This window comes from Macrosteles quadrilineatus, unplaced genomic scaffold, assembly GCF_028750875.1.
Source record: "Macrosteles quadrilineatus isolate MER2022 unplaced genomic scaffold, UCM_ALF_1.0 Scaffold_4__1_contigs__length_99947679, whole genome shotgun sequence".
NCBI classification, from domain to species: Eukaryota; Metazoa; Arthropoda; class Insecta; order Hemiptera; family Cicadellidae; genus Macrosteles; species Macrosteles quadrilineatus.
In genome coordinates, this window is record NW_026542597.1 from 41,087,341 (window position 1) to 41,110,897 (window position 23,557).

Consider the following 23,557-nt stretch of genomic DNA (forward strand, 5'->3'; position numbering starts at 1 on the left):
ATTTGGTCCAAAACCAAATATAACCGGATAAAAAAAAATTTATATGGCCATATATAAACTTTTTCATAAGGGTAAACATGTTAAAGGTTTGTAGACTAGCACACCTCACGTATCTGACTATGTTTCAAGTATCTAGATGTTTATCTCCGAACGTGAACGTCAAACCTGACGGAATTCCCGTCAGGTTTTTCGTCGTCCGACTATGTCGCGGTCCCCACGATCAAGATACCCAAATGTACAGTAGACTTTTAAAATTCAGATTTTTCTTGACAATTGTGTGTACAGTAATCTTCCAGCAAAAATTGTTTTCTATTGTAATTCAAATAAATGTAATTTATATATTTCTTAGGTGTTAGATTTAAGTACTGTAGCATCGTGCCAAACACACTGAACACTGTTTATTTGTTAATTTTTAAGACTATCTTCTCAAATGAAATTAAGTTATAGTCAGAATATTGACTATGGATATTTCATGACAAAGTATCAAGTCATAGTTTATACATAACCAAATTATAAAAAGGAACTACTACCACAGCAGTAAATCGGAGACTATTTGATGCTCAAATGTACCATTAGTTGTTGTAGTAGAAGAGTTTGAAGTATTATGTTTTGAGACAAGGTAATATCACAAAGACACTTTCTAACATTTCTGTTGTGATGTTGTATGCTTGAAGGAATGATAAGGTAGTATTGATTTGCTTTATGATCGGTTCGTTTACTCTTAAAGCTATCATGTTTTATATGACTGATATCAAGCAACCCAACTAATTTGTCCAACGAGAAAATTCAGTGCTGTGACGTGTTTAATGATTGTATTTTGATAGTATTGATTTGTTTTGTAAGAGGCGTAGGTTTGGAATTTTACATTCCACATTATAGTGCCCGCTTTCATAGTTCAAAAATTGATTCTTTGGTTCTTATAGATTAACACATTAAATTGCGCAACGTGAACATTTTTGCGTCTGTAAATAACTTGAAGAAATCCCCAAACTAAATCACATTGTTAAAAATTTTGGGAATTACATTGCTACTGGCATTACGATCGCAAAAAATTAAAAAAACTTTGTTATCGTAGGGTTGCCTTAGTTTTTAGTATGTATTTGACTTTCTTGTTTGTTACTGTTTTGAATAATATTACTAATATACTGTATCTTTAATTGTTTTAAGAAATAAAAAGAACACAAAAACAAAATGGCGGATATCTGTCTAACAAGGTGTTTTTGAAAAAAAAACTTGTTCTTAATTTTCGTTTTATTTTGACCCGTTTAAACCTATTTGTAAACTTTTGGTACCTACTCACATGCACGATTTAGTATATCAAAGTTAGATATCATGTGGACAGGCGTACGCAGTGAATCTGCCTATAGTACGCATTTAAGCGACAAAAATGTAAATAAGAGCGGACTATCGAAAAAAGTTAATAAGTTTCATTTCAGTTGATTTAAAATGTCACAGCATCAAACGCACTATTTTAAAATCCGAACCAAAGTATGATCATACTTTGTTTAATAAAGTGCCAGATTTTCTTTGCGACGCAAAGAGTTTAGAAGACCATTTTGGATTCCGGGCCGCAAAACAAGAAAGATAGCAGCGGATTTTCTAGCCAGGATAACTTGGAATCAAACCGAAGCAGTGTGTCAGTGGAATAATTCACTGATCCAAACAAAATAGGATTTTTCTCTTCAACATAATCTGCAGTGCTACATTTTATCTTGGAATAAATTGTCCTTTATTGCTGCACTAAGAACTAGGCGAATTGTTATTTATTCCTGTGTGTATCTATATAAATAAAATCAGTACTATTTGAAGACAAACGTGATTTTTGTCTAATTTTTACCCTTTGGAAATCTATTTCTAATTGTGTGTACTTACTCACGGGACACCCTGTCTACTATTATATTCATTACTAGCTGTGTACCCGTTCTACGCACGGGGATCTTATAATATTCAGTTGAAACCTTCTTATATAAAGAACAGCAGTTGGTTTGCATATTTTAAGATATGCTGGCCAAACTATTATACATAGCTTCATTTTATGTTGTTTTTTGTTGTTCCGGATCGGTATGACAATCAATAAAAGGTTAAATTACCTCTGTGTCTGCCGGTCGATCCTATAACGGTAGGCTTACTTTTATTTTTACTATCTGATCTCGTTTGCATGGCTCAATCACGTCCTGGTTGAAGTTCGTTCGCTACGCTCACTCACCTGTATGTTGGAGCTCGTTCGCTGCGCTCACTTTCCTTCAGGTTAGCTCGTTCGCTACGCTCACTTGCCTTCAGGTTAGCTCGTTCGCTACGCTCACTCGCCTCCAGGTTGCAAATTAGCTGTTGTCATAAATGTAAAAGAAATAATAGTGCTAGTGCTGCACCCTGTTGGTAATCCTTGTAACTTTAATGCTATTGAACATCACAGAACAGAACCAACTTGTTTAATTGAAACAGCTGTTAAGATTCAATAATTTCATTTCTCATAAGGTTAACATGGGCTTCCAGAAATTCCACGTCAAAAATCGACAAAAACTTGATTTTCAAGGGTTTACTGTTAAATATCTAACTGTCTCATATTCGATGAAATACGTCTAAAACCATCTCATATATGTATAGTATTTGGAAAATAAGTTTCAGGCGGGACAGTGCTATAGTTATTGAGGAGTAGTTGTAATAAAGTGCGTATTTTAGCGTTACCAAGAGAATGACAGATAGACAGACAGACAGACAGACAGACAGACAGACAGAAATTGAGATAAGGTTTGATTCGGTTTCTCTGACCTATGAAATGTAAAAATAACCAAAAAGTTCATTATTCTAAGCAATGTACAGACAAAACTCTAATTTTATTTATATAGATGTCACATCAGGTAAGGTTATTGTAATATGAATTATCATACACATATAATAAAATATAATACATCAGTGCTCATTCCGATACAAATTAATAAACTAGTAATAACAGTTGTGCAGCAAAATATCAAGAAGAGACATCTTTGTTGCAATATGATTATGTTGGGTCAGGTACACATTTTTCGAGTCGCAAGAAAAATACTCGCTTACTCTAGAACCAAAGACGACGAGGTATCTCAGGTTTATTATCTGCGCAGGTAAATTTTGAAATGACATCTTTGGAATGTATTATAGAGTGTGTTGGAGTGGAATGTGATATCTTTGTTTTTGTTGTATGTGGCCAATCGTGACATAGAGTAGTCTTAACTGACGCACGTCAATTTGATCAAACCTTATCCCCAGGGAGATTTTCAAAATGGTTTAATTAACCTCGTAATGGCAGGGAGGGGGGAGGGGGTGGCAAGGTACCTGTGAAGGGAGAGGGTCTAATATCGAAACAAAGGCTGGCGTCTCGCACAATTTGCGCTGGATACAAGTTATTGCAGGAATCCCTGATATTAAACATTCCTCGCAACCCCCCCCCCCCCTCCCCCCCGCACAGCTGGGTAGAGACGCTGATTTGGAAGTCATGAGACAACAGTCGAGCTGGTACGTGGAATTTTCTAAAGGATTCACAATCTATATAAATAAAATTAGAGTTTTGTCTGTACATTGCTTAGAATAATGAACTTTTTGGTTATTTTTACATTTCATAGGTCAGAGAAACCGAATCAAACCTTATCTCAATTTCTGTCTGTCTGTCTGTCTGTCTGTCCGTCTGTCTATCTGTCATTCTCTTGGTAACGCTAAAATACGCACTTTATTACAACTACTCCTCAATAACTATAGCACTGTCCCGCCTGAAACTTATTTTCCAAATACTATACATATATGAGATGGTTTTAGACGTATTTCATCGAATATGAGACAGTTAGATATTTAACAGTAAACCCTTGAAAATCAAGTTTTTGTCGATTTTTGACGTGGAATTTCTGGAAGCCCATGTTAACCTTATGAGAAATGAAATTATTGAATCTTAACAGCTGTTTCAATTAAACAAGTTGGTTCTGTTCTGTGATGTTCAATAGCATTAAAGTTACAAGGATTACCAACAGGGTGCAGCACTAGCACTATTATTTCTTTTACATTTATGACAACAGCTAATTTGCAACCTGGAGGCGAGTGAGCGTAGCGAACGAGCTAACCTGAAGGCAAGTGAGCGTAGCGAACGAGCTAACCTGAAGGAAAGTGAGCGCAGCGAACGAGCTCCAACATACAGGTGAGTGAGCGTAGCGAACGAACTTCAACCAGGACGTGATTGAGCCATGCAAACGAGATCAGATAGTAAAAATAAAAGTAAGCCTACCGTTATAGGATCGACCGGCAGACACAGAGGTAATTTAACCTTTTATTGATTGTCATACCGATCCGGAACAACAAAAAACAACATAAAATGAAGCTATGTATAATAGTTTGGCCAGCATATCTTAAAATATGCAAACCAACTGCTGTTCGTTATATAAGAAGGTTTCAACTGAATATTATAAGATCCCCGTGCGTAGAACGGGTACACAGCTAGTAACATACTACAATAAGTAAATTGATCTAGTGTATTGTAGAGTATGCGTCTTCCTTTCCTCTGAAGTGATGTTGAAGAAATTTATGTCGTATCTTTTAGGCTATGCACTGTTTGCGTGTAAAATAAATGTAAAATTAAACAGCGTTTCGGGCACTGGGTATCTTATGACGCATTTATCTAATTCTTTATCGTATCATTGATTTTAACACAATTAAAAACTGTTGGAATATTTATGGATTCACTAGTGAGAATTGAAGTATTTCTTTCTTATACATAAGAGATTTGCATTTTTCAAATGTTCAGATCGATAAGTACGTTTATGAATACCTACAGTTGGAGGCCTTTGTCAAACAGGATCGATTCACAATTAAAATTCTAAACTTAACCATCATATTCTGGGAAATAATATTTCCTGTCAAAATACTCCTCTGTACCTTTTTTATTTACTTTTTTTTTAAATATTTCCAAGAATGTAAATGCGGGTTTTGTGTCATCATATCCTTGAGTTCAACCACAGAATAAATACTGTCCATTCTCTATTCCGTGGCCCAGTTCAGTCGAGTCCATCAAAATGTGTTAATTTCTTTTCTCGGGGATATTGGCAATGAGTTCAAGTCATTAAACTTGTTTAAGGAAATAATTAAAATAGACGGAGCGACGGAGGAGGGACGAGGTTCCCGCTGTCAAGGCGAGGATGACGCGACGTTCAAACTGATATAAAATAATTGTAAACTGGCGGCGCGTCGTAAACAGTAAACCGGCTGGAGGGGGTTTTTACTGCCACCAAATTGTTTTATCCCCTCCCTTATAGTTTGTAGTTAGCGTTTATTGCATATAACCTCGGCTTAACAGTCGGATAATCGGCGGTTGGTTTATTAGCTTGTGATTGTCTGTCTGTTGGTGTCGGGTGTTATGTGCGTGTACTTGTATGTTGTCGCGTCGCGTGTGCGCAGTGGTGAAAAATAGCGGTGCGTGGTTACTTTTCAGTTAACCACTTATGATTACGATTAAATTTACATTGGTTTGAATTGTATCACGCGTACTTGTGTTCCAACGAGATTGAAGTTTTCCCTTACTTAGTAAGGTAGGATCCAAATCCTGGTCTCGTTTTGATTGATTGCCCAATAACATGTAAACGCTAGGTCTGGAACTTGAATCTCGCTTGAAATTGAACCTTCAAATTTGAAGATTACTGTAACCACTCGGCTACCTGGGGAGCGAGCTGGTCCAGCGGTTAGAGCGCAGGATTTCGGTCCTTGAGATCCCGGGTTCAAATCCCACCGGATCACCGATTGATTTTATCCAAGTGATAATGCCGCAACCCTTAGGTCTAGCCTGTAGTAATTTAAAAATCAATTCCGGGCTATTAACTAGCGTCCTAGTACGAAATAAATAAATAAAAACTACTCGGCTAACCCAATTAAGAACAATAATCTTCAATGCAGATTGCTGGGCTAGGTTAATCCTGTGTACTGATGGGAGGTAACAATTGTATAACTTATCAATTGACTATATATATTGAATTCGTTTATGGTTTGTTAATGGTGGTGTAAGTAAGCCAAACCATTCATTCATAGGATAAGTGCAAATTCATCACAGGAAGTCTAAAAATGACACACAATCTACTATAAGAATTGTTTTATGAAAGATTCCTTCCAAATAGCACACGCATCTTTGACATCACTAGTTGATTAACAAGTAGGATTCTCTTATCCCTGAGGTATCGTCGTAGCTGGCGGTGCCTCTATAGACACCTCGGGTCCGCCCTCTGTTAATGTGTGGCTAATTTGGAATGTGAGCGACGAAATTTGAATAAATTATGCCAAATAGTTGCCTTTTCTGTCTACCGCACCGCCTTTCCCTCTATTAGTATACCCTCGCCCTCAGCCGTGATTTAATGTAGAGGAGTTTGATCTCGCCGAACTAGAATTATGTTATAAGGCGACTTTCTTTTTGTATTTACAGTAGTTATATTTTCGTTTCGTGTTGTACCAAATTTAAAACGAACAGTAAAATATCAATTTTATAAAATAGTAACAGTACAGTTCTATAAATAGTGTGTAATTAAAATGATTGATTTCAGCACGATTGTAATTAAGAAAATGTTTTCCACAAATTTATTGTAGCCTATTTTATTTAAACCTAGCACCGTTGGGGTGGATGTGTGGAATTAAGAAAGTGCTACTTTCTCCTGATGCTGTTTAATAGAAGAGGATTTTAAACTAGAAATAATTTCGACGCTGATGTCGATTAACACCAATACTGATGTTATGTACACGTGTGATGTATGCACACAAAATGGAGAACGAAGAATACCTTGGCCAGGCAGCGGAGCAGTGAGGCGGTGGCAGTTTGTCAAGGAAAGTGTCATAAAAACACCTCTGGCCGGACCTAGTAGAATCCAAGTGTTTGACAAATGCCCGCGCCATCTGGGTGTTGGTAATGTAAAATTGTAAAAAGCGGCGGACAACAAAAAGCGCGGGACAATAGAATGAAATGTGTGGCCGGGGTTGGGGAGGTTCATAACTCTGCCGCCGCGCCTCAGGGACTGACACGGCCGTGAGATATGTGCTGTACCTGGGGTCACCTTCACCTACTGTACCACCTCACCTACAGAATGAAGACGATTGATTTTATATTACTTGCCTTTTTATGCACAGAAAGTCTTGAAATTTTACATAATTTATAGAGTAGGTTTTGATAAGGTACTGTAAAAATATCACCTTCATAACATTAATTTTGTAGAAACGAAATTGTGTCATATCAAAAACATGACTGATTTGCTTCCTATAAGAATACTTACTTGAGTTACTACCAGATTTTTCTACTGTGCAGTTTGGACACTTATTGTCCAACAGGTTTTTGATTGGAAAATATTGCTTGAGCCATAGGAAAATTCCTTAAAAGTTGACGGAAGTGTGAGGAATGATTTTAATGTGGAACACAATGCGAAGCATTGAGTGCGGAATATTGCTATTCGTAATGTTTCAGAAGTAGTAAGACTGCAAACGCAGTAAATTAAAAGAATCAAGTACTAACTTGGGACAGTAATTTTTATAGAAAGCAAATTATTTTCTTATAAGTGTTAAATATGCCGCCAGTTTTATGTAGGAATGTTATAAAGCCAAAATTTCCACAAAATACTCGAAACAATATAAACGGCTAAACCTCTTTGTGGGACACTCTGTATATCTGTACACTGTACTTTCTTGTCCTGTTACACAATTGCACTGCAATCACTTACTCGATAGGTACTACCCATTACACTTGTTTAATTATCCACCCTTTATATTAGTCACCATCTCCAGTGTCCGCAGCAGCCATGGTAGGGTAGGAGGGGAGGTACAGTGGTCAGACCTTGTTACCACACCCCCATAAATCTACCCCTCACCACCCGGCACTGCTTTAATTTGAACACATGATAAATGCTGCTGGACACGCCAATGTCCTTTCTTACAACCTGACTTACTTTTCACTTTTTATTGTTGATTTATCAGTTCAGCAAGTGTAATTGATTCCAAGCAATTTTGTTTATTACCCATGTTTTTAATTTTTGTGAATAAAAGAAATGTATTTTTAATAAAGGTGAAAGTGTGGGTTAGAAACTTGTGTATTAAAATTTTTTTCAAGCACTATCATCAGATAACACTTTTTGAACATCTATTAATCGTTAAAACCTTGTCAACCATTCATAAATAATATTATTGCCCAGAACTAATTATTTACAACTAAATATTAACAATACTAATGATCAAACACCTACAATTTTGTACTCAACTAAAATTTGCTTCATTTGTAGTTTTTGAAGTACCTATTTTAAAGAAATTGAGATTTTTTGTTCAATTACAAAAACTATTTTCTCACTTCAAGTTCAATTTATTTACACAATAGTACTGTAAACTGGTTTAAACACTCAAAACATATTATAAGAACATAAACTGTTAATATTTAAGTAGTCACGTGGGAAAAAGTTGTTTAGAATTAGTATATGCATTAATTTCCGTACTTATAATCAATTAAGATTTTTCATCCCCAAAAAGGGATGCATCTCCCTCCAAGGAAAACGCAAGCCCTGGTGTAGGGGTGACTTTGAAATTTAGGACAAATAGAACCGAAATCCCAATGTTTATGAAAATCGGTGCTGTATGGCATAAATGCACAGTTTACACTTTTTTACCATCATAGACTGAACTGACAGAGGAAACTTGCTTATGGAAGGACGGTGCGTTTTCAGCTCTAGTATATTGTGCTGGAAATATACTTGGGTCGAGCTTGTGCGGAAATTTCTATCGCACAGGCCTCAGACTCTTCCACCATCGTGAAGGTATAAGACAGCGAGAAGCACGGTATTGGAACTTTGACCTATACACCTGTGACTAGTGATAGACACCACTTAAGTGTACCATTGAATGTTTCGTCTGTACTCTACTTCTCTGCGCCTGGACTAAATCGAACCATCTAGTTTAAATAGTGTGTGTATGATTGTTTTATAGTCCATTGATAATCTCCTCGACAGAGCCTGGTATTCTGAAAAAACTTTGTGTTTCCTCCTAAATACATTTAATCGTACATCATTGTAAAGTATGTTTATTGAATGTTGTACGTTCTGTTGCAGTGCTGAGTCTGCGCAACACGCAGGAGGAGGAGCCGCCAGACCCGCAGCTGATGAGGCTGGACAACATGCTGATAGCAGAGGGTGTGGCGGGGCCAGAGAAGGGTGGAGGTGCCTCGGCAGCAGCCACCGCCAGCGCTGCCGCGGCGGGGGGACCTGGCCAGCCTGACAACGCTATAGAGCACAGCGACTACCGGGCCAAGCTGGCTCAGATCAGGCAGATCTACCACCAGGAGTTGGAGAAGTACGAGCAGGTGAGCACAACAACAATCTCTCTAAATCATAGGATCGAACCCAAGTTGGATCAGGCAACAAAGTAAACAATATGGTAAATAACTAACTATACCTCAGAATCAACTATATTATCCCTGCTTGTACACAATCTATATATTGGTGGGTATTGATCCCACCAATTAAGATGAGGAAGCCAATGGGTATTTGATGGAAAATTGAAATGAAAACGTAAATAATGAATGCAGTATGATGAGTGTAGAATGGAGTGAGATGTCTTGTATGATTTGTTTCTGACCTGGACAAGCTTTTTCATTAGCCAGGACCATTTATTATAAGCCCAATGATCAAAACTAAAATTCAATCTTTATTTAAAATAGAAGCTCCAAGTTGTGTACAGTATCAGTCACTAACCTTACAATCACACAAACACTGATTACATTTAGAACTACATGAAATCTTAGCTAATACAACGATTCCTTATTTAAAAAGGGCTGTAATCATGTTAAAAACAGTTGTGTGCTAAGGTAAGGAGTGTAGTATGGTTGGTATACCTGTTGATCACAGGATCACGGAGGCAGGGCAGTCAGAGTGGTTAGAGCAAGCGGCGCAAAGGTGTATCATTAGGGTACAATCACTATAATCATACACCTGGCCTAACCTGCCATCCGACAACCATTTAATAACCTCGGCCGCACCGCAGTCACGAGCATCAATCAAACCAACTACGCTGGCCTGACACTTGACCCGCGGACACTCTTGTCTGGGAGTCATAGTGCTATCGCAGCAAAGTTTAAAATTTTTGTTTAAGATTGTAGTAAAATTTTAAAAGAGGTGATTGGAAGGTTATACGTCAAAGTTTTGGAACGTGGCTTGAAAATGAATTTGTATTGAGATCTTAAATACTATATACATAATGATTAAATTCCTGCGCAAAGTAATCATTGATTGCTGTAAAGTCTAGTTTTGGTTTTTATGTGAAATTATCTTTACGCCGACAACAAGTTAAATACATTAACCATTTAAAGGTTGTCAATAAACTTAAGTAAAAACTAGCACATTAGTATCGGATACCACTGATACATCATAGAAATTATACATACATACATAAGAAAGGGAGAGGATGAAACAAATGTTGATATTAAGTCACGGAGCCATTTTATGAAACAGTGATCCCTGTCACCCTGTCTGTACAACTTATTTTGAAAATTTATTTAAATACCTTTAATACTTTTCAATGAAATAGCAACCATACAAAGTAGGTATTTTAAGCCAAGTATGAATGGAGATGAGTGTAGGATGAGTGTTTGAGTGCATGACCCAGCATTCTATTTCCAAAATATAGTGATCGTAAAAAGTAAGAACTTCAAAGTTTTGAAACAGTTTTTTACTAGGGGTTCTAGGGGGAACTTTGCCAATAATTCGTTTTACTTTTTTTTGTAATTTAAAAATCTTTTTTGAATAAGCTACCCCAGATCCCATATGTCATTAATGACGAGAAATATGCATGATATATTATTAGCTGGGTTTCTAGTTTCGTTACTTGTGAGATTATTCTTATTGAGAAAATGCAAGGGTCTAATTTTTTACTTAAATTTTCAATTTGAGATGCCCAGTTAAGATTTTTATTCAAAATTAATCCGAGTGTAAAAATGTATGTTTAACAGTGTCTATCATGTTTTAGTTTTTATTCCTTATTAAAAAGATTAAGGTTGATTCGCTATTGATTAAATAAAAATTTTGACTTATTTAATGATGAAGAAACAGTTTTATTCATGGAGCGAGATAAGTTTCGCAAACTAAAACTAGATTAAGGGAAAGTTCATTTTGGAATAAATTGGGAATTGGCGCAATTAATCATTGGTTATTTGCACAACTTTGTAAGACAAGCGTTAGCTTCACATTGTACTTCTTAATTAGCTATTACAATGAATGTTATAAGAATTAACAAACAATGTATTGTTAATTTGTTTTTTCTTCAATGAAGATTTTTATTGATTTTTCTTTTACAAAAAATGATTGTGTCAATCGATTTAAAATGTTACTTTTAGGTGATTACGGTTCAATTTATTTTTTGAGGTATTGAAAGTGTAAGAAATAAATCATTTTATCATCGGTATTAAGAATGGTTATATCAATGTGTTGTAATAATTATAGTGATGATAATGCATCAATGATATTGATTACTAATATGGTTATTATTGACCTAAATTGAATTGGTGTTTCAAATACAAGTTATTTGATTTAAATCAATTATTTATACTGTATTAAAAATATATATATTTATTATTTAATTTGTAAAATGAGTCTAAGAGGGTCAAGAAATCATGATCACTTTTATATAGATGACTACACTAAATACATTTTTAAACACGGAAACAGAATCAGAAAACACTGAGTTTTAAAACCAGTTGATACAGCTGTTTAATGGAACCTCAACAATCTCTTGTAATTTTCCGGCTGAAAGAAGCTAGTAAGGAGATATGTGAAATTGAGCATTTGTGCAGAATACAGAGTTTCCAATAAAGCAGAGAGGTGGAGTTACGGCCAGCTGTCCACATAAACTGTCTGTGCTGCGCCCGCGTTCCCATTTGCCAAATACACGGGGCCACTGGTTTATGCCGCCAATATACCAACGGATAAACAACCGTAAAGCACCCCTTATCTGTACCACTCGCTTCTTTCACATCACTCCCAACAATCCCACTACTCGTTACGGGAGATGGAGCTTGTTGCTGAGAAATTGTCCAGTTAATCCGATTTGCTTTGTTTGTGTTGTAAGGAGTGGGATATTGTGTTAGGTTGGCTGTTGAAGGTTTAAGTACAGGTTTTGGGATATAAATTGATAGTTTTGTTCAGTATTTGTTTAACCTTGTCATATTTTGTAAGTAGCTGTGAGATTGATGGTGAATAATTTAAAATGTTAATTTAGCCAGCTACATCTATTGTTTTACCACTTTAAGTCTAAAAGTTTTGAATAGTTTTGATAAATTTATTCCCATTTTGGTTTTAGACAAAAGCATGTTCTCACAATTTGTTTGGATCTGAAATGTGAATTTTCTTAGAACCTGCTCAAGCAAGGCCCACCATCTTGTTCCTTTGTGTCCTCCTTCCCTAAATTAGTTATCTACTAATTGTCAATTTCTGTTTGTTTTTCCAGCTTTTTCTGGGTTTTTGTACTGATTGTGTTAACCTGTTGATAAATTCTCAGCTGAAGACGATATCAGATTCCTGATAGCAAAACATTGTGAAGACGATTTATGATGGAATATGCCTGCAATAATCCCTCAAATAACAAATTTACAATCAGGCCTACTAAAAATCACAATAAGTTCTCCATAATACTACCGTGGAACCTCGATAACAAGACCCTTGATAACAAGTATCATATTCAAAACCTCTTGAATTTATTTAAACCCTTATGACATGTTATTGCAAACCTCGATAAGAAGTCAACCTTGATAACAAGTGATGTTTAACCGTCCCTATGAGAGTCTTGTTATTGAGGTTTTACTATATTTCTTTTTGTAACAATTTCATTGTGTTGACAGGCCTGTAATGAGTTCACGACCCATGTGATGAACCTTCTGAGAGAGCAGTCACGCACTCGACCCATCACTCCCAAGGAGATTGAGCGCATGGTACAGATCATACACAAGAAGTTCTCTTCCATACAGATGCAGCTGAAACAGAGCACTTGTGAAGCAGTCATGATCCTGCGCTCTAGGTTCTTGGACGCTAGGTAACATAGCCTGTTAGGTTGTTATGTTCTTAATAATCTTCCCATCTGTCTGTAGTATTTGTAGTACTGGTTATATGTCATTTGATAAAATTATTTTTGTTACTATTTCATGTGAAATATTTAATTACATTTTAATATTTTGTAGCAAATGACGAACCCTATTGCACTGTAAAATGTTTAATGGGTAATAAAGATTCTTATTCTTATTCTTATTCTAATAGTAAACACTACCTATGTTTAAATGACATCCTAGAAAGATAATAAAAATTCCAAATATACTTCCATTTGTCAAATCACTAAATATGGGGTTCCTCAAGGATTCATTCTTGACCTTTATTATTTCTTAGCAGCCTGAACGGTATGCCTGTAGTGTAAAATAATAATGGCAGCAGCAGTAAACTTGTGTTACATGCACAACAATAACTCGTCCCCTAGTTATATAACCAAACAGTAAAGCACAAATCATTAAATTAACCCTAAAATAATAAATGAAATAAAATAAAATAATAGAAACAAAATTCCGTCGACAATAGCAATCAGTGTCACCAAACATGAACTAGACACAAAAAACGATCTTCAAAATTTACAATGGGATAAGAAGGGAAAGACAAAATTAAAAAGTCTTTGTCAACCTTAAGATTGTCAAATTGACCTTTGGCAAAAATATTCTTACACATTCTCAGTGATTAATTGCTACAAATGGATTAGCTAGAAGACAGCCATTTTTGTAATTCTTAATGATAAAACAGGTTATCATCTAATTGACTCATAGATGGCATTATCAGACTGCCAATCTCTGGCAGTGTTGGGAGAAAGCTCTCATGAGTGACTGAAGCTAATGCATGTTTGTTGATTGCAGGAGAAAGAGAAGAAACTTCAGCAAGCAGGCGTCGGAGATCCTCAATGAGTACTTCTACTCCCATCTGAGCAACCCCTACCCATCAGAGGAGGCCAAGGAGGAGCTGGCGAGGAAATGCAGCATCACGGTCTCTCAGGTACTGCCTTAGGTTGTACTATAAAATGCAACTCTTATTAGCTAGAGTACTGATTATTTGCTCTTGCGATGATCCAACCTTCCATGTGGACGATTGAGTACCATTTGGTATGACAGTACAGTTCGGCGTGGAAACAACCCTGTTTGTGGCCTCAATGTACAGTAGTTTTTTTTCTGTTGATAATTTTCTTCAGCTACTGTTAATTGGCTAAAAGTAGAAAAGATGGTTTTCCAATGAAAGATAAACTTATAGATACAAGTTTCATACTAGTACCATTTAGGATTAACAAAGGAGAATTATTTTCCTTATCATCCGACCTTGCTACGTCTGGTTTCAGTCAGTGGTTGGGATTTTACTGTATTCAACTAACCTCGTGATTGTTTAGTCTGTTGTAGTTCTGTCTTTAAAAATGTTAGAAAACAAGTCTTCATACCATAAAAAAGGTGTAAAAAATGAAAGACAGTTTAAAATATTGCACTCTTTACTCTGTATGTTATACATTAATTCAAACCAGATCCCTATAAAAATGTACTATACAAATTTTAGTTGATGATTTCACAATGTTCTGTATTTAATTTGTATTACATTGTATAACTATTTAAATTTCTATTTTGTATTTTAGGTGTCCAACTGGTTCGGCAACAAGAGAATAAGATACAAGAAGAACATTGGAAAAGCCCAAGAAGAAGCTAACCTCTACGCTGCCAAGAAAGCTGCTGGTAAGTATATTATTGGAATTGTTTCATGATAGCAAGCGTTACTTACAGGTCTTCAAGTGTAAGAATAGGCGGCAGTGAGGTGTGCTATATTGTTTGACATATTTGGCAAATAAGCTTACATACTGTTGTGTGATGTCAAAAAAATCTCCTTCTAGTCATAAATTTTTAAATCCAAACTAATAAGTTATAACCCAATAGGAACATTTGGGATTAATTTTAGTTTTTTAAATCTTTTATACACTTTATTACTCAAGCTTTAAAACATTATGGCTTCTCTTAACACGCAGTAAAAAGTTTTTTAAACGTGTATTTATAATTTCTTATCTTATAATATTCAAAAATTAAGATTAAACACATACAAAAATTTTAATATTGAAAAAGTTCCAGATTGAAATTAAGAGACTACATCATATAATAATACCTTACTAAAACTAAAGTAGAAGAATTGTGTTTTTAATTGTTTGTAGGCCAATATTTAGTGTTTGATAGGTTTTTTACATTAAAGCCATGATTTTTTTTTATCAACTATGCTTTACTCGTAACTTTTCTATAAATGAATGGGTCATGGTAAGGTTTTATTGCAAGGTTTTCTACAAAAATACAAAATTATTATATGACACTGTTCTTAGCAAAACCCTTGCTTTTAAGCAGTTTCGATTAGGTATAAAATACAGTTGCAAGGAAAGACTGTGCGAGTAATTGGCCGCGGCGAGTGAGGAGTGAGTGTAAAGTGAAGGAGGATATTGATTAAGTGTCAATTACTGGGAACGGACGTCTGACTCTGGCCGTCCGGTGCCGCACAATCTGACGTGATCACCTCTGATCTCCTGATCAACTACACTTCCCCCAACTCCCTCCGATAGTATCCCAATAGAGACAACATACTCACACAAACACATGCACGGAGACATTAACCCTCCAACTGGCAATGGACAAACTATGTAGTGGCTAAGCATTTTTGGTAATTATGCAGTCATATTTAAAAAAAATCATATCAACTAAACCAACAGAGCAAACCTATTGAACCGTATACTTGAATTGTTCGTAATGAAATGAAAAATTAAAAAATGGCAACAGAATAAATATTTAGGCTAGCTCATTATGTATTAGCATTAGATGGAAAAAAATCTGGTTTTTGAATTTTGAAATTTTGAAAGTAAAACTTAGCTGCATGGACCAAAAATTCTTTATGTGAAATTCAAGATAGGTATACAAAATGTTAAGAATTTATTTCCCTACATGGAGATGTAAAAATATTTTCACCACACTATGATGTTTTAGCTTTTTTACATATGTTAATCGGTGGCTGAAAGTTACGTTTTGCTGGCCATGCCAGCTGTCAACGTCATTTTGGGGACCAAGCAGGTTTTTACATCCCTAGGGCCGCAAAATCAACTGTTGGCTTATTTACTTAAAACAATAATGTACACTAAATACAAAAGCTGTATTTATAGCATTGCAATAGACACGTGTACATGGTGCAACTGACTGCTCAAAATTGTTGTTCACTTTAGTGCTCAATTACAGTGATCTCTTTGTGAGATAAAGTTCATCAGTTGTAACAAAGTGCAAGTTTAGAATCTTATCTTTCAAAGGGTATAAAAATCATTCCATTTTACAATCGTTTTTAACAATATATTTGGAGTTAACCAAAACCTTGCAAAACATGACTACAGTCGCGCTGCCAGTTGGAGGGTTAAATTAAAATTGTTAAAGCTTTATTAGGATTTTTTTTATGTAATTTATTCCATCACAACATAAGTAGGTTTTATACACTCTTATGATTAGACAAAATGCGTTTTCAAGTCTGTTAACAATGCCTTGATAAAGAAAGATAGAGAAAATGTCTGTACTTAGAGTGAATTACTATCAATATTGGATTTTCTCCCCACATCAATAAGTAATTTAACAATTTAAACTATAGGTGTTAATTCTGTTCCGCTCGGGGCTTACTCCCCTTGTCTGTGAGTAAGTGGACTCCAGATATAACAATAAGAATCTTAAGATTACTACTAACATAAATTAATGTCTTCTAGATATAATTTTTAAGAGAAGCATATACCCTGGGTAACAGCTTGTTGCAAATAAAATAAAACTGTATTGTAAAGTAAGTCTAATTTAATTTTTTCAGCCAAAGAAAATCTACTTGTATTTTGAGACAAAATACTCGATTTTGTGTATATTTTTCAAATTTTCTAACAGGGGACCCCCATTCTTTAGTGGGGGGATTTTTTGAGCTACCCGAGTTTGTTCATATTTTTGTCCATCACCCTAATAATAAGCCTCAATTGTTTAGAGTCAAATAGTATTGATGGTGTTAGCACACATTGCAATGTGTGGTAATGACTGAATGTCTATTTGTTATATTTCAGCATGTGGCCTGCCACTGCCTGAAGGTGAGTCTCTGTTTTAATCATTTCAGAAACTGTCAGTTGAAATAATACTTAAATAAATGTATTTAGTTTCATAATCATTCATATTGAATGTTTTATGAGTTCAGATTTTTTAATTCACTGACAAGTAAGGAATGATTGAAAGAAAGAACCCCCGATTTAAATTATCTTGGCCTTAAAGTAAAAGGCGGTATAAAAAACCATGTGTAGGATTTTAATGCATTATTTTATTTCCAATGATTATAGAATATAAATTATTCTTTAATCAATTCCTCAAAGAATTTAATCACATTCAAATTTACTAGTTGTTTAAGAATAAAACTATGCTTTGAAAACATTAAATCATGTTTAAAAATTCCTTTTGTTTAGTTTCAACGTTTTATGTATTTTATATACATTTTTGTAAGTACCATGTAAACTAGCATTTCATGCATCTTGGCTTTTTATCTCAGTCATTTATTTACAAAACTATAATTCCAATTTAATTGCCAATAGTATTCCATCATATTCTAATCATAATTTAATTATTGTTTAACTTTTATTGCTTGATAGAAATGAATTTTTTGGTAAAAAGGCAAGGCACACTTTTCTTCTTGAACCGTTGAAAAAGGGGCGATAATTTAAAAACTATTTGGATAAAGTAATTTAATGGGCAGTGTTTAAGAGAGTTAAATGTAGCAAGAGTTGGGAGCTGGAGTGGGAGAGAGGCGTGTAATGAATATTCAAACAATTATTAGAGTGGAGCTAGGGGGTGTGGGGGTGACTTTTGAGCTAGAGAGCTCTGGGGGGGGGAAGCTGAAATGGAGTTAATATATCAGCCAGTGTAGCGTTGCGCGTGACAGCCTCAATGGGTTTTCTTAGTCCCGACGTAGACCGTAGACTGAGCGCAGATGGGCTTTATAACCTCAGCACCTACGTTAATGTGTGTCGTTACACGATATCAAAAACCCAGAATAATGTCCCCCCCCCACGTATAAAGGCCACTTGACATTTCTAATGAAATATCACCGGTTTTGGTTTTCATTATGTTTTATTAGTTTTTGTGTTAAAATGGGAAAAGTTTAATAATATAGGGGTGATTTGATTTTTTTTATCCATAGTGAATTAATTTGTAATTTTCTGGAATACAATTGGTGAATTTTTCAATGTGTAGTACCATTAAATTACAGAATAATTACAGTACATAGAGATAGATATATCAAGGTAGAAAAATAAGGATAAAGATTTTTAAACTATAAACTCCTAAAAAAGTTAATTAATATTTTTTAAGTGCTAACTTATATTCTATATTACAAAACAAAAACTCATGTTTAATAAAAACTTGAAAAAGCCTATTATTGGGGTGGGAAATATCACCGGTTTTGGTTTTCATTATGTTTTATTAGTTTTTGTGTTAAAATGGGAAAAGTTTAATAATATAGGGGTGATTTGATTTTTTTTATCCATAGTGAATTAATTTGTAATTTTCTGGAATACAATTGGTGAATTTTTCAATGTGTAGTACCATTAAATTACAGAATAATTACAGTACATAGAGATAGATATATCAAGGTAGAAAAATAAGGATAAAGATTTTTAAACTATAAACTCCTAAAAAAGTTAATCAATATTTTAAGTGCTAACTTATATTTTATATTACAAAACAAAAACTCATGTTTAATAAAAACTTGAAAAAGCCTATTATTGGGGTGGGAATGTTCTAGTGGTCAGAGTGTAGTTGTGTGGCTTCTAGCCTGAATACTTTGTGCACTAATTGCACATTAAATTCTTCCTCCTTGCCTATGTGGAAAATCAACCTAAGAAAGTTTTTGGCCTCGCCAATAGTTTCAGTTTTTGTTCCCTGTGGTGTTACATTTTAACTGTCAATAGCTTTTGAATTCCTATCCGAGGTTGAACATCAAATTTTCAAAGAGCTTTCCTTGAATAAAAAAAAAATGTAATGTCAGAAGCTGAGATCAAACTGGACTTTGTTAATTGATAAGTTCTTTTTTTTTAACTATTATGTACAGGTACCATTGAATAAATATTTTATTTGAGTTTATTTTACTTAATACTTAATTTAATGATGATTAATTCAGGATTATACATTACAATAAGGTTACTGTAAGCTAGAAGGACTATGGTCTTGGAAAATGGAAAGATGTCAACAAGCCTTTACTTGTATTGTTAATATTTTTGTCCATTGTAGCATTGACTTTTGAATACTGAAATTGTCTTGTCTTCATAATAAATGTAAAACACATTGTCACCGTCAATATAATAATATCAATATTCAGCACACGCCAACACGGATAAATCGTGAATATAAACAAAAATGTGCGGCCACTCAATGGTGTGACATCACCTTCGTAAACCTTCATAATGACAGAAAATTGATGTAGGTAGTTGAATTGAGCCATGTATAGATGATGCTGCTAATTACTTACTTCTGGCATACACACTGACAATCAAGTCAAACTAAAAAGGAAACACACTATAAACTCTAGCATATATTATGTCCTAAGAAAATGACATAGTATTAAAAACTTAGAGAAGATATAATTTTGGCATTCGGCATTAGTGCACTGTGTGAATGGCTCATTCAACTGTGTTCCATTTAAAGAAAAATCAGCCACAGGTGGTTCACAAAGATGGTACAGTAGAGTCCCGCAAACTCATTACTAGATAACCCGGCAGTCTGGATAACTCGGCCATCACCTAGCTCAGAAAATTAATGATTTTTTTAATCCGAGTTCAACATGGACTCAAGCAAGCTCAAGTCAAATCATCCGCAATTTGTACCAAGGATTAGTTCTACTATATCTGAATACTGACTTGTAATATAAATATAAAGAAGGCAGGTAAAAGGCTTACAAATTTTATTGTTTTCATTTTTAACCCTAGTTCCCGATAACCCGGCATTTCACAAACTCGGCACCCTTCCAGTCCACATTACGCCGAGTTTGCGGGACTCTACTGTGTGTCTACTTCAGTATCCAAGAGTCAATGACAAAGATTGCTGTCTGATGACAATGTGGTATGTACGGGGCTGGAGACTGATCCTTGAGTGAGTGCAGGTTGTGTGTTTTCAGGAGCGTCGCCGTACAGCATGGGCCCCGCCTCACAAGGCACTGCCACCCCCATGATGTCCCCCGCTCCCCCCGGGGCCCCGCAGGACAGCATGGGCTACAACATCAGCATGAACGGTGGTGACTACAGCTCACCCATGTCTGCATCACAGGTACAAACAACCATCAGTCACATTCAGTTTTTGTAAAAGTAAGGTAACCTTACTTTCAAATCATTAGCTTTTAAGTTATAAGTGTAATTTTGCAATTATATGTGCTATCACTCTCAGGACAATGAATGAATAATTAATTAATTCAGATTACTTATTGCTCAGATGTCACTGACTCTTCAGCCTGTGTGATGAAAGTTCTTCAATAATCAATAATACCTTTAACAGCTTTGAGCGGAGGAGGAAGTGAATGATCAAAGAATAGAAAATGTAATCTGTCACAGTATTCTCCATAAAATAAGTATTTTGTATAGAAGGCTGTTTTCCAGGAAAATAAATGCTATATACTTAGCACTATGGGAGTGCCCCTGAGTGCAATGTATTTTACCTGGCGTTCAGGGGCCCTACTCTATTGCTAAGGTATACTATAAATACAGGCTAGTGTATTTATTAATTAGGTTTAGAATTGTATTTATTAAAATGTTTAGTCAGGCACACAATTTATGACTGAAACATTCTTATTTCCCTGTTTTTTATTTATTTATTGGTACATATTTCATTTTGATTGTATGAAAATAAATAACATACTACACTTGAAATTGTAACCTTTTTATAGTAATTATTTCCCAGGTTAATATTACAAGAATAATAACAGTAAGCTTAAAAAGACATTTTCTAGGGGATGGATTACATCTAATTGATTATTTGTAAATCCCCTCACAAATTTCTAACTGGGGTTGTAGCTCTTCCCTCTAGGTGTTTACCATAAAATCAACACAATGAAGTGTAATAGAAATTGTAAACCTGAAATTATGGTAAATGATGGCCTACATAAAAAGGACTTGAACAGATTTTACAATTTACAAGAGAAAAGTCTGATTACATTACAGTTTTTAATAAAAATATGTTACCTCATGGAAGTACAATCGGCTTCTTGTCCATTCCAAACCTAGTTCAAGAATGAATGTTAGGCCAACTGGTTTTGGGCTTGGAGGAAAAGGGCAAGTGAAAACTATGATGTGCATAATCCTATGGGGTTTTCCTGTCCTTTCTGATCTCGCTTTCATTTCATTTATATATTTTTTGTATGCGTAATATGGTACGAGTTGTCCTTTCTGCACCAGTGTGAACCTGCTAACATTTTTATAGGTAATGTTTTGACGTATAACATAATATCTGTATATATCACATGTGACAGCTTGTGTCTAAGTGACTTACCGTTGTGGCTCGTCGTCTGTTTCAGGCCCCCTACTCTGATGGAAGCCTCGGATATGAGGCCATGCACCAGGTGAGCCCCTGATCCCAGGTTAATATTGCTCATATTGCTGCATGCTAACTGTTGTCACAAAACTGTTTAGCCCGTAGTTTTTGTTATTATTTCAAAAGTTTAGTTTTAGCTTGTTTTCTCCAATAAGATTTACAAACTTAAAGTATATCGGTATTTTTAATTTAGCTCGGTTAAATGGCAAATGCTTAGTGGTTAAATGTCTTTGTTCACAAAAGGACTATAAACTAATCTTTTACATGTAAAATTGTGCTAAAGGCTCCTTTCAATCAGGGGAAAATTTGTGTGGGACAGATTCGAAGCATTTTAAAATTCATCAAAAATCTAATGGCTTAGCTAAATGGTATGAGTGTAAATTTTAATTTTTCTCGAAAAAAACTACTTTTTGAAATATAAACACAATAATACAACTATCATGATATAAATGTTATGTTTAATTGATAAATATTTTATATCAGCTAACAAAAAGTGACAGATGAATTCAAAGCATTTTTACATTAATTTACAATTAAATAGATATTTTTGGGATTCAAACAACCACTGATATATACTTTTACGAATTGTTCTAATAAAGTGAAAAATATATTACACCTTGTGATCGTATAAAGCATCAGAGAAAATAATTTAAACTTGATAGGCTGTAAATCAAAGATGTATAAAGTGAGGTAATGTAGGATATAAAAACCTCACATCTTGAAGCCCTTTGGTCAGTAGTGTTGTGGGGAAGGAAATGGCTACTAAAAGATGTCCAACCTCTTTTATTGGCCATAACCAGTGACATAATGAAAAGGTGTCCCATTATGAGTACTGTAGTAACCAAGGTTTTATGTGGTTTTGGTCAAACAGACAGTCCTTAAAGCCGTTGTGATTGGTCGTATGAGAGTGGAACTACCTGTTGTCTCATAAAATTCTTCTACAGAAATGTTAACTATATAATGGTAAACTTAAAAACAGAATAATCATTGGCAAATTTTAATTTGTTATATCACTAATGCATAATGTCTTAACTATTACTATTATTCATTCTTTAACTATTTTATTTGTGCAAATCAGGTTGGCAGACAAAATCACTTCTCAGTTCTCTAGTGTCAAAGTTTGTTATTTTTCAACATTTTTTAATCTATGTATTCTGAATAATTTTATACACTGACTAGCAGAGTACCCGTCCTTCGTACGGGGTTGGCATATAAGTATCAAATGCTTATAGCAGTTATGAGTGAGGACATGGTTTAAGAAATTTCGGTTCTTTTTGAAGTTCGTTCGCTACGCTCACTCACCTTTAGGTTGGAGCTCGTTCGCTGCGCTCACTTTCCTTCAGGTTAGCTCGTTCGCTACGCTCACTTGCCTTCAGGTTAGCTCGTTCGCTACGCTCACTCGCCTCCAGGTTGAAGTTCGTTCGCTACGCTCACTCTTACCTTTTGCTGTTGTCATAAATGTAAAAGAAATAATAGTGCTAGTGCTGCACCCTGTTGGTAATCCTTGTAACTTTAATGCTATTCAACATCACAGAACAGAACCAACTTGTTTAATTGAAACAGCTGTTAAGATTCAATAATTTCATTTCTCATAAGGTTAACATGGGAAACTCCAGAGCCACTGGGGCGGAGCCCGAAAGGATTTTTGGGATAAAAATATGCCTATATGTTAATCGGGAATGTGAGCTATCATCATGCCAAATTTCAGCCCGATCCGACCAGTAGTTTTCGCGTTTACTTTTCCCATACACACACACAGACACCACCTCTTTTTTTATAATAGTATAGATAGATAGATAGATGTATGTTTTTTTTATTATTACTAGGCCTATGTAGTTTTAATTTTAGTTATTTTTAGTAGCACCTATGAAAGTTTTGTTTTTGATGTTGTATAGAAATTGTATTTCGTTCTTTATATATGAATGTACT

At 35.0% G+C, this 23,557-nt stretch overlaps 1 protein-coding gene across 3 annotated transcripts in view; it reads left to right on the forward strand.

The window, feature by feature from the left end:
* LOC128991608 (homeobox protein extradenticle) overlaps positions 1 to 23,557 on the forward strand; it is a 94,392-nt gene that overhangs the window by 67,698 nt on the left and 3,137 nt on the right. Inside the window, exons 3-8 of one of the 3 annotated variants that reach the window (XM_054414632.1) lie at positions 9,075 to 9,325; positions 12,854 to 13,044; positions 13,904 to 14,039; positions 14,662 to 14,758; positions 20,208 to 20,371; positions 21,612 to 21,656. In XM_054414632.1, coding sequence (XP_054270607.1) covers positions 9,075 to 9,325; positions 12,854 to 13,044; positions 13,904 to 14,039; positions 14,662 to 14,758; positions 20,208 to 20,371; positions 21,612 to 21,656 — 884 coding nt within the window. Of the gene's footprint in view, positions 1 to 9,074; positions 9,326 to 12,853; positions 13,045 to 13,903; positions 14,040 to 14,661; positions 14,759 to 20,207; positions 20,372 to 21,611; positions 21,675 to 23,557 lie in introns of all 3 variants that reach the window. The other 2 variants (XM_054414635.1, XM_054414634.1) reach the window with 2 other exon arrangements.